The sequence below is a fragment of the Erythrolamprus reginae genome, chromosome 10 (assembly GCF_031021105.1).
Source record: "Erythrolamprus reginae isolate rEryReg1 chromosome 10, rEryReg1.hap1, whole genome shotgun sequence".
NCBI lineage: Eukaryota > Metazoa > Chordata > Lepidosauria > Squamata > Dipsadidae > Erythrolamprus > Erythrolamprus reginae.
In genome coordinates, this window is record NC_091959.1 from 28,594,834 (window position 1) to 28,607,282 (window position 12,449).

Sequence of the window (12,449 nt, forward strand, 5' to 3'; positions counted from 1 at the left end):
TTTCCACAAAAATCTGTGAAGATGGAATGTGGTGGGACTCCTTTTGTGGTTCATTGAATAGTCTCGCAGCTGGTTGTAATCCTGCTGCTGCCACGGGAGGCTTGGAAGCGTCTGTCACAGTGGCCACTAGTTTTGCCTTTCTTAAAAGGACATCGTAAAGGGCTGGTTTGAATAGCATCGCAGAAACGGGCTGGTCTGGTGGAGGGGCTTCATCCTCCGACAGCTCGCATTCGTGATCTGTGTCCACCTCCTCCTCCTCCTCCATTTCAGACTCCTGTGGAAATGCGGAGGTATGTGGTACAGACCAAAGGTCCCTTCTAGGTGGCCTGTTCTGTGACCCAGCCACCTGCTGGGCGCCAATGGACACGCCGTGCGTGTATGTATTGGTTAACATTTCTTGCAAGGCAGGTGGCATAGACTGCCAAGTCTCATTAGCCCTGAGCCCCGCTGCTGAAGGGGTGAATGTTGCAGATGGGGGCGCATAACGTGGTTGAGGAGGCTGATACCATGATTGAGTCTGAGGCATCAAAAAGTCAGACCTCTGAGGTTCAGACAGCAGTTGAGGGGCCTGTCTCTCCGGGGATAATTCTGCGCTGTGCACTGAAGCCACTGAATCTCTATGTGCCCCTGGAGAGCAGCTAGGAAGCCATTGTGGCAATGTTTGCTGTGCTGGGCAAGTGGATAGTGCAAGAGGCGAAGGGTTCAGCGAGGCCTGCTTTTGGGCGGCCTCCAGCTGCGCCTCTAGGGCCTTAATCTTCTTCTCTGCTTCCTTTAAGGATGAGGAAGCTTTGGTTTTGGCTCTAGAGGAATGGGCCTTGGTGCTTGACTTCGGGGCCTCCTCCCTCCCAGCTACAGCCTCGTTGGGGGCGCTGGATGCTTGTTCAGCCATCCTAAATTGTAACGTTACTCACAGTAAGCAAGATGAAAATTATACACTCTCTCACTTGTTCAGATATAGAAGAAATGATGACCGACCGAGCTCTGTATTCACCACAAAATGGCGCTAAGGAACTCGGCAATGGGTGTGGTCACCCTCTAGGGCTGCTGGGAAGGCTTTGAATAAGCTGCGTGGTTCCGCATTCAAAATGGCGGGCGCAGCCAAGCGCGGGAAATTCAAGGTGGGCGTTGTTGCTTTAACGCCAAGCCCTTAAAATGGCGGGCGCGTCCAAGCGGGATCCGAGGCAAGCGTTAGCTGACCGCCAGCCTCTATGCTTAGCCTCCTCTCCGAAGGCGGTCCTGCCTTCACCGGCCCTTAATAGCCCCCGCTGTGCCGTTTCGCGGCCGTTCTTCTCGCCGCCGAAGCCGCTGGGCGCCGCCGCTCCCAAAAGCCGACAAACAGCTGTTCGTCGGTCTTTTGAATCTGCTGCCGAAATCGGCGGCTTCTTCACTGGCGCGCAAGGAAAAAAAAAAAAAAGCCTCGGGAATGTCCCCTTTTTCGGCTTGGAGAGCGCCAGCGGTGAGCTCTAAAGAGTAAGGGAGGGGGGTGGGGTGCCTCTGGGGCAACTGTACCTTCGCCCCTCCGAGCTCGGTGAGGTTTGGCCTTGGAGGCTAGGGACCTCAATCCATTGCAACGGCTCTGGGATTAACCACTGGGCATGATGGTGGGGTTTGGCCACGGAGGTCAGGGACCCAGCCCAGGGAGAGCCGTACCTCTGGGCTGCTCCCACGGAGGGTGCGAGCCCTGAGGAGGTAATAAGTTGCAGGTTATACCCACGGAGGGTAGACACCTGAATCCTCTTGTCCTCTTCTGTTTCTGTAAAAAAGAAAAAAAGAGGGAGAAAAACAAATAGGAGAAGTTAATGCATTTAATACATTTAATACATTTAAAATACTAATGAAACATATATACAAATTTAACAGAGAAGTAAACTCTAGTCCCTATCACTACGACTGAGTTTTTTAGACTGAGCTATAGGGGGGTGGCTACAGGGCGGAGCTAATTATTATGCTAATCTAACTCAGTCCCTAACCAATCAGGCTGAAGTATCACCCATGTTGGACTCTCCGCAGCAGTGCATTGGAGAAGGGACAGACAGGAAGCCCTTCTCGGCTGAAACAAAGTCATGTGGTATGTCACGTGGTTTGGCACTCGTTAGTACTTATTGCACCTCCCAGAACCAATCAACGAGCACCGAGAGGTACCACTCTATTGTATTCTGCTCACTACTTTGGCAACTTCCAATGCGTAGATTTCAACTGCCTCAAATTCTCCATCGTGCAGGCGGATTTCTGAATATTCTGGTATGTCAAACTCAAACACATCTGGCCCGTGAGGTGTTTAGATCTGGCCCGCGGGGCTGCCCTGGAAACAGTGAAGAGCTGGCATGTGGCGCCTCTGATATCAAAAATGAAGCTCATGAGGGCTGCAGGGAGCTTGTTTATTTATTTATTGTTAGAGTTGAAAGGGACCATAACGGCCATCAAGTTCAACCTCCCGCCCAAGCAGGAACCCTATAGTACACCAGTCAAGTGGCAGTTCAATCTTCTCTTAAAAATGACCAGAGTGTTGGAGTTCAAAACGTCCGCTGGTAGGTTGTTCCATTGGTTGATCGCTCTGACCGTCAGGAAGTTCCTCCTTATCTCCATGTTGAATCTCTCCTTGGTCAGCTTCCAGCCGTTGTTCCTCGTCCGGCCCTCTGGTGCCCTGAAGAATAAAGTGATCCCCTCCTCTCTGTGACATCCCCTCGTATACTTGTAGACTGCTATCATGTCCGCTCTGGCCCTCCTTTTCTCTAGGCTATCCATGCCCAGTTCCGTCAGTCTCTCTTCGTAAGTCTTGGTTTCCAATCCCTTAATCATCTTGGTTGCTCTTTTTTGCACCTTCTACAGAGTTTCAATGTCTCTTTTGAAGTGTGGTGACCAGAACTGAATACAGTACTCCAGGTGTGGTCGGGCCAGGGCATAGTAGAGTGGTATTAAGACTTCCCTGGTCTTGGAGTGTATTCCCCTGTTGATGCAGCTTAGGATTGTGTTGGCTTTTTTAGCTGCCACTGCACATTGTTGGCTCATGTTTAGTTGATTGTCCACCAAGACTCCGAGGTCTCTTTCGCAGTCGCTACTGCTAAGAGGGGTTTCTCCCAGGTTGTATGTGTGTCCAGGGTTTTTTCTGCCTAGGTGAAGGACTTTGCTCTTGTTGATGTTAAACATCATTCTGTTGGTGTGGGACCACTGTGTTAGTCTTTCTAGGTCTTTCTGTAATTTGAGCCTGTCTTCTAGGGCAGTGTTTCCCAACCAGTGTGCCGCGGCACACTAGTGTGCCGCAGGACATGGTCAGGTGTGCCGCGAGCCCGGCCTGGCTGGAGCTTCCCTAGCGGTGACGGCATGAGCTTTTGGGGCCCGGTGGGAGGGCACCGTCCACTGTTGCTTCTAAGCTGCGTGGGCGGGCGCCCGCACAGCCATTAGGAACCCCTCCCCGCAGAATTTTTTGAAGTGGCGCAAAGCCACTCAGTCCTGAATCGCTCCCTTCTCCGGCCAACAAAGTCTGCTGCCTAGGAAAGCGGCGCATTTGAAAAACGCACGTTTTAAAAGCGCGCCGCTTTCCCAGGCAGCCGGCTTGCTGGCCGGAGAAGCAAGCGATCCGGGACTCTGTGGCTTTGCGCCGTGATGACAACAACGGCGCCGTGATGACAACAACGGCGCCGTGATGGCTTTCAAGCGCCGCCCTTCGTGGCGCCCCACCACCCGTTCCTGCAGGTAGCAGTCAGGCGGGGTACCAGGAGGCGGAGGCGGCGCGTGGCCGGGCGCTGAGCGCCATGGACACCTGGGAGGGCGAAGGGGTGAATGTGGCTGCTGCCTCTTAGGCGGAGGCGAAGGTGACAGCGGAGTCCGTGCTGGGGCCATGCGGGGCTTCTGATCCAGGGGGTCGCGGACCAGCAAGCCGCCCTCCACTCTCTCTCCGCTCTCTCTCGCTTTCTCTCTCTGTTGCTGGTGTGGTGCACGAGAGAGAAAGAGAGAGAGAGAAAAAGGAGGAGAGAAAGCAAGAGAGAAAGAGAGAGAAGTAAAAGCAAGAGAGAAATGAAGAATGAGAGAGAAAGCAAGGAAGAGAGAGAGAGAGAAAGAGTATGTGTGTGTGAGAAAGCAGGAGAGAAAGAAAGAAAGAGAGGGAGAGAAAAAGAAAGCAAGAGAGAGAGAAAGAGAAAGAGTGTGTGTGAGAGAGAAAGCAAGAGAAAGAAAGCAAGAAAGAGAAAGAGAGAGAGAAAGAAAGAGAGAGAGAGAAAGCAAGAGAGAAAGAGGGAAGGAAAGCAAGAGAGAGAGAAAGAGAGAAAGCAAGGGAGAGAGAGAAAGCAAGGGAGAGAGAAAGAGAGAATAAAAGAGAGAGCAAGAGAGAGAGAGAATGCAAGAGAAAGAGAAAGCAAGAAAGAGAGAAAGAGGGAGGGAAGGAGGGAGAGAGAAAGAGCAAAAAAGAGAGGAAGGAAGGAAGGAATAAAGAGATATGGAGAGAGAGGGGGAAAGAAAGAGGGAGGGAGAGAGAGGGGGAAAGAAAGAGAGAGGGAGAGAGAAATAGGGTGAAAGGGAGGAAGAGAGGGTTTTTGGTCCAAACTTTTTTAGCCCCCCCCCCCCCCCCCCCGCTCAATGTTCTCCAGGATTTTGTAAATGTGAATAATGGGCCGCGGCTCAAAAAAGGTTGGGAAACACTGTTCTAGGGTGTTGGCTACCCCCGCCAGCTTGGTGTCGTTTGCGAATTTGATCAGTTGCCCTTCTATTCCCTCGTCCAAGTCGTTGATGAAAATGTTGAAGAGCACAGGGCCCAGGACTGAACCCTGTGGTATCCCACTGCCTACGTTCTTCCATGTGGATTTGGAACCACTGAGGACAACTCGTTGGGTGCGGTTGGTCAGCCAGCTATTGATCCATCTGCATGTATTGTAGTCTATTCCGCTTTTTTCTAATTTGTTGATTAGGAGATAGTGGTCAACTCTGTTGTAAGCTTTGCTGAAGTCTAAGTATATGAGGTCCACCGTGTTTCGCTGGTCTACTGATTTGGTTATGGTGTTGAAAAGGGATATGAGATTGGTTTGACATTATTTGTTTCTGACAAACCCGTGTTGGTTGTTGGATATTATCTTGTTTGTTTCCAGGTAGTGGCAAAGCTGTTTTTTCCCCCCCTCCAGTATTTTTCCTGGTATTGAAGTCAGGCTAATAGGTCTGTAGTTGCTTGGATCCGTCTTTTTCCCTTTTTTGTGGATGGGAACTACGTCCGCTCGTTTCCAGTCTTCTGGTAGATCTCCAGTGGCCCAAGATTTTTGGTAGATGAGGAGAAGAGGTTCCGCTATGGTGTCTGCCAGTTCTTTTAGGACTCTAGGGTGGAGTCCGTCAGGTCCCGCTGATTTGTACTCATTAAGCTCCCTCAAGTAGTCCCTAATGGTAGCTTTGTCTGTGTTGAGTTCGGTTCTGGGGCTGTTATTTGCAGTTAGGTTGTAGGTTGGTTGGTTGGCCTATAACTTTATGTCGCAGCACAAGTTATAGGCGCCCTCAGCACAAGTGACATCAAACAGGTCACACCCACCCTGGCCACACACACCGCTTCCCCTCCGAGGCCAAACACAACCTTGATGCAACCCTCAATGAAATCGACTTGGATACCCCTTATATATCTAGAAGCTGTAAAGGTGGTTAATCCTGCTAAAAACACATACACTTTTTCACTTTGTCCAGAGTAATGATCTAGTTCTAGATACTCACGCTTCTTTGTAATAGACCGTGAAGCTAATCAAATCTCTGTAATCTTTAGGCCGATACTGTTCCCACGTCAGTTTGATCCGATTTTTCATCGTAGTGTTGGAAACGAATTTCAGGATGTGACTTTCACCTGAAACACAAAAGCAGCACACTTGGCTGAATTGCCACACAGGAATTTATTACTATAAATTCCTATAGTGTAGGGTCCGAAAGAGAAGGTCCATTTAAACTAATTTATTGCTACTCATGCCACCCACAGGAATCTTCTCAACTAGGGGCATCTGCTCAGTTAGATAAGTTTGAATTCGGGTGGGGTTTATTTGTTACTATGAAGTAATAAATCAGGTTAATTTGTGACTACGAAGGGATTCTAGACTGATTCCTCTTTTAATTCCACCCCCAGGTTCTGCCATTCCTTCCTTCCCCTATGCAGGGTTGTTTCTTTTTTTTTTCTTTTTTAAAAACATAATATATGTCATGCAAAATGTATTGTCAGAGAGGCATTTTTAATTTCCTTTTTTTCTAAAGGCAAATATTAAATAACAGGAAGCAGTTCACAACGTTCTGAGCAAGAAATGTTCTGATCTTACCCCCACAGGGGGAAATAAATTGGGTGACTCAATCTTACCTATGCACATAACCAATTTTAAGCAAAGCCCCTAAATTTCACAGGGGGCTGAATCTGTTTTCAAAAGCAAAGTCTGGTCTTCACATCTTCAAAAGATATCCGATTGAAAACAAGATGTTTGTTTTGTAAATTGTGGGTGTTTGTTTTTAGAGAAGCTTAATTCTTGGTTTGGGAATCCAGCATACAATTGGATTTTTCAGTTGCTTTTTTGTTTGGATACTACACTTTGCCAAATGTTTCAACCCCCTTCCATCCTGAACACATTTTAAAGTCCATGTATACAAATAAGCTTCTCCCCACTTTTTTTTTCCTTTTTGTAAGTATAATAAAGAGTCACGTGAAATCTAGCCCAGACTCTGGATGGTAAAATAGGAGAGCTTTTACAACATCTCCAAGGCTGATAAATGGATGTGGGTGGTGCCCCTTTAGTGTGAATGCACACCAACATGTGTATTTGGGAAGCAGATCCCAGTTCCATATGGGTAGAAAAAAGAAAGAAAGGGAAAATTCTTTACAAAAATATCAAATATCTATTTTAGATGCCAGAGATCAAGAGGAGACCATTTCCATAGCCTGCTCACCAATCAGACCTGTTCAGCATACACATTGAACCAGCACATTGTTTCTACAAATGAGTATAAGGCATTGATTTTTTTCAGATTTATTTTAAAGAAGCTAGTTTGCTGAGCCCCACATCTGACTTGCAAATAATCCCTACCTATTTTACTAATCGGAGAACTATGTGCAAAATGTTGGGAGTGCAAATTAAAAGAGTAACTAAACTCCCCACAAAAGAAACAACAGCAAAAATTCCTCAACATTCCAAATTCCATCATTTAAACTCCATAGTTTGTATTTTAGGATTTTCCTTAGTTTAACAGATTTTTTGTGTGGAACAGATGAAAGAGAAGGACGTTATTTATTAGGGATATGGAGCAATGCAGAATTAGAATGACTAAAGGAAAAGGAGAAACATGCTGAGGACCAGTTGACAGTCTGTGCGTGCCCCAAATAACCTTTTTGCATCTCAGGTCTGAATCCCTACAAACCTCTTCTTATTTAAGGTTAGGAAAAAAAATAAATCTTCCATTTCTGGTTATTCCATCCCAACACAATGTCCTCACGTACAGGATGCTTTTTCCCCATTGTTTCTTGGATTGACGTCGCCTTTACTTTGTCGATCTTTGGTTCCAGTCACCTCCTCCATTTGGTAAATCTCCGAAACACACAATTTAGGATTAAAAGCAAAGTACATCTTCCCTTCTTTGATGGTCAGGTTATGATGACTCCAGTCCCACAGTTGCTGCAAGTTTTGGTTGTCCAGCACATAAAACGAGTAATTCCTAAAAAGGAAATGATTGGAAAGGGGGGGGGGGGGAGATCAGTCAGTGTAAACAAAGCCACAGATTTTTCATTCTGCTTGTGGTGCCCTTACAAAATTCGCACAATGACTGAAACCGTAGATCCAATTTAAACAAAAAGTATGGCAGCTACAGAACATCCCATAAGCAACATGTTAAAAGAAGCAAGGCCATCCCTAAGAAGCTCAGTGGTGTGGTAACAGACCTAAAGTCTCCAGGTTGGAAGTTGCAAACTGTGGCTGCTTTTAAGGATGAAGAAAGTGACAATGAGCTCTTTAGCCTTAAACAATCTTCAGCCTTTGTTGATTTCAGCTTCATCTTCTCCAGAACCAGAAATAGCTTTTTTTTAAACCCTGCTGTTCTGCTCAAAATTACTCCCTAATGTTATGTTCCCAGGTCTATTTGACCCGGACCACAAATTGTTCATTTTAGGTACTTAGATTTGGTCTTTTTGAAAGCTTTTTTCACTTGAAAACAAATGTGAACACATTGAAATGAAAAAATTAATGTTTATTGGCTTATTTTGCTGATGAAATGCCCCCCCCCCCCCGCGTTTTTGTGAATTATTTTTCAATTTATGGATAGGTTTGCTTGCAAAATGCGTTCTATTTTACTAAAGTTGGTGTGGGATTGGTAGCTTGAACATTTCTGAACATAATGATATGAAAATTGAACTGGAAAGATTGATGCATATTTGTTTATTTTGCACATAAAAGTCTCCCCCCGTGTTCAATTATTTCAATTTGTATAAAAATTATGCTGTTAATTTCAAACTTACATACTTGTTTTTAGTAAAATGGATTTCTTTCATAAAAGTAGTTGTCTGGCTATCATGTGCTTGCTTTTCAAAAGGATATTCCAAATATTTCTAGCCAAATATATATAAAAAGTGAAAATAATGGCGCACAGCAAGGCGTGTGTGTGGCCCTTTTGTGGCCAAAATAAACAAATAAGAATCATTTTTTTCAGTTCATTTCTATTTTTCTTAAGATCAGGAATGTTCAATTTAGTATATGAAACCTTTTGGGGGGAAATTCCTTAGAGATTTGTAGCCTAAAAAAATATAAATTGACACGAAATTCAGAAAAAAAAGGGGGGGGGGCTTTTTGATCAAAATAAAAATATAAGCCTCAGATATTTCAGTTCAATTTTCATATCATTACGTTTAGAAACGTTCAAACATGTTTCCCAGTTAAAAAAGTTTTCAAAAAGACCAAATTCAAGTACCTAAAAAAATTCTTTTTGGTCCAGGTCGTATATGACCCGAAACAGACTCAACGTGATTTTTTTCTTTGCCCAGAAAAAAATTAGCCCCCACTCCCCACAAATATTTTTATGATGATCAGCAATGTTAAATTGAGTAAATGAATGCCTAAGATATTAAAAATATTTCAGATTTGGAGCCTAAAAAAAATTTAAAGTGAAAATGGTTGCAAGCAGCCGGGGGGGCGGGGGGGGGGGCTTATTTCTGATTTTAAAAAACCAATAAGCATAATTTCGTTCAGTTCATTTATATTTTTCTTATGTTCAGAAATGTTCAAACTACCAATCCCACACCAACCTTAGTAAAATTGAACACATTTTGCAAGCTAAACTATCTATACATTGAAAAAAAGTTCACAAATAAAGTGGGGGGTCTGCCTTTTATAATCAAAATAAACCATAGTTTTTTTTCAGTTCAATTTTCATATCATTGTGTGCAGAAATGTTCAGAGTACTTTCCAAGTGAAGAAGTTTTCAAATTGACCAAACATAAGCACTTCAAATGAAGAATTTTCAGTCCTGGTCAGGGTGACCCGGGGAACATAATTCTAGGGACTATTTTTTTTTCAGCAAGAAAGAAGCCTCCCACCCCCCCAACAAAAATTGTCATACAGAGAACCCCTGAAATGATGCAAAGCCATGAAATTTCAAGTTTCAGATATGCAGGGAAATTTTTTTACAGGGTCTCAAACTTTTATTTCGGGCTTCACAGGCCTGAACAGAACAGCAGGTAGAACAGGATCCCCAAACTTGGCAACTTTAAGAGTTGTGGACTTCAACTCTCAGAATTCTCCAGCAAACTGTTGATAACTATTCAGGTCACAATAGTCTCTTAAATGTTTACCTTGTACAATTTATGCAAGTTGTTGATAAATAAATAAATAAATAATAACAATAATAATTTATTAGATTTGTATGCCGCCCCTCTCCACAGACTCGGGTTAATTTATGGTCTAGCTTCTTTATACAACAGAGGTCTTCAAACCTGGCAACTTTAAGACTTGTGAACTTCAACTCCCAGAATTCTCCAGACAGCTATGCTGGATGGAGAATTCAACTGGGTGGAGTTGAAATCCACATGTCTTAAAGTTGCCAGGTTTGAAGACTGCTACTCTAGAAAAAGTACAGAGAAGAGCAACAACAACGATTAAGGGGTTGAAGCTAAACTATATGATGAACAATTGATGGATGTCTAGTCTAATAATGAGAAGGATAAGGGGTGATATAATAGCTATCTTCTGGTACTTGAGGGGCTGTCAGAGAGAAGGGGAATCACTACTCCTTATTTACCAAAAATCCTGGAATACAGGAGAGCTACTGGAAGATTGGAAACAAGCCGGTGTAGTCTCCATCCACAAAAAAGGAAAAAAGACAGACCCATGCAACTACAGACTAATCAGTCTAACTTCTATACCTGGAAAATTACTGGAAAAAGTATCAAAAAACAGCTTTGCCACTACCTAGAAACAAACAAGATAATAACTAACAGCCAACATGGGTTTGTGAGAAACAAATCATGCCAAACCAATCTCATATCGTTTTTCAACACCACAACTAAATCAGTAGACCAACACAATGCTGTAGACCTAATATACTTGGACTTCAGTAAAGCTTTTGATAAAGTAGATCACAATCTCCTAATCCACAAATTAGGAAAAAACGGGGTAGATTGTAACACGTGTAGATGAATAGTTGGCTGACCAACCGCACCCAACAAGTTGTCCTCAACAACTCCATATCCACATGGAAGGAGGTAGGCAGTGGGGTACCACAGGGTTCAGCCCTGGGTCCTGTGCTCTTCAACATTTTCATTCATGACCTAGATGAAGGAATAGAGGGAGAACTAATCAAATTTGCAGACGACACTAAGCTGGCGGGGGTAGCAACACCCTAGAGGATAGGCTCAAAATACAGAAGGACCTAGATAGATTAACACTGTGGGCCCAAACTAACAAAATGATGTTTATGGAGAAGAGCAACAAAAATGATAAGGAGACTAGAAACCAAGACATACGAGGAGAGGTTGCTGGAACTGGGCATGGATAGTCTAGTGAAAAGAAGGGCCAGGGGGGACATGATAGCAGTATACAGGTACTTAAGGGGTTGCCACAGAGAGAAGGGGGTCATTCTATTCTCCAGGGCACCAGAGGGCCAGACGGGGAACAACAGATGGAAGCTGACCAAGGAGATATTCAACTTGGTAATAAGGAAGAACTTCCTGATGATCAGAGTGATCAACCAATGGAACGGCCTCTCAGTGGAGGTTGTGAATGCCCCAACTCTCAACATATTCAAGAGGAGATTGGACTGCCATCGAGGTGTGTGTGTGTCAACCTATTTTCCAAAGCACCAGAAGAAGACAGGCCAGGAAGCGGTGGGTTGAAGCTCATTAAAGAGAGATCCAACCAATTTCATAAATTGAAATCCACAGTTCTTAAAGTTGCCAAGATGGAACACACTTGCTATAGATTATTCTACCAATATAGTGTGCTGATCCAGGATCAAAACTACATTTCATTTCTATTCCATTTTCAATTTTAATTAATTTGTATGATCACCAACACCACTCCCCATCCTATTTAGCAGCTTTCCTCTGTGAAACGTTACAGTTATTAATTTGGTAGCAGTTTTGGAGGCCTCAGGTCATGCACAGATGGCGGTTTTACATGGCAAAACATTGCAAGGGCTGGACGTTTATCAAACTTAGAACTAAGGAGACATTTTTCCTTAGACAGTGAGAACCAGTGGAATGGCTTCTATCTATATGTTATGAGTGCTCCATCACTGGAGGTTTTCAAGAAAAAGATGGGACAAGCCATTTGTCCAGAATGCTATAGGGCAGCGATGGCAAACCTTTTTTGGTTTGGGTGCAGAAAGGGGGCATATGGGCATGCTAGCATGCATTCATGTGCCCACCCCCCCTTCCCTCCCTCCCCAAGCATGTACACACGTCCCACGCTACTCCGCGCATATGCACAGGCCTTTCTGAAACCACGGAGGCAGTGCTGTGTTCCTACTGGTGCAATCCAGAGAGCCACACTGGTAGAGACCCACTGATGACATAATTTGAGGCAAAGTTTTTCCCTGGCAGTCTCCTGAGAAGGAGCTTTTCAGTTGCGCTTCAGATAAAGAATAAAGGTCAGCATTAAGGAAAGGGTAGGCGGGTAAGCTTTTTCCAACACAGAGACGCCAGGAAAAAAAATCGTGAAAATTGCATCATCAGTGGGTTCCTACCTATGCGTGCTATAGGTTTGCAATCCTAGCTATAGGGTCTCCTGCTTCAGCAGTGGGTTGGAGTAGAAAATCCTCAACGCCCCTCCCAATCAGAGGTGGGTTCCTTCTGATTCAGACCGATTTGCCATACCTGGAGTGACCTGCTGGTGATGTCACAATGATGTTACCAAACCAGTTTTGTCTTTGCCATTCCCTGGGCACTGCCATCTTTTTAAAACAAATGTCTTTGTCTGGAATGGTCCAGGGTCTCCTCCTTCAGCAGGGGGTTGGGGTAGAAGAGGAGT

At 44.5% G+C, this 12,449-nt stretch overlaps 1 protein-coding gene across 3 annotated transcripts in view; it reads right to left on the reverse strand.

Annotated features, from left to right (window-relative positions):
• Positions 1-12,449, reverse strand: part of IGF1R (insulin like growth factor 1 receptor) — a 449,624-nt gene that overhangs the window by 89,820 nt on the left and 347,355 nt on the right. For all 3 annotated transcript variants that reach the window (XM_070762987.1, XM_070762988.1, XM_070762986.1), the window contains exons 6-7: positions 7,436-7,650; positions 5,683-5,809 (exon numbers count right to left, since the gene is read on the reverse strand). In XM_070762987.1, coding sequence (XP_070619088.1) covers positions 5,683-5,809; positions 7,436-7,650 — 342 coding nt within the window. The remainder of the gene's footprint in view (positions 1-5,682; positions 5,810-7,435; positions 7,651-12,449) is intronic.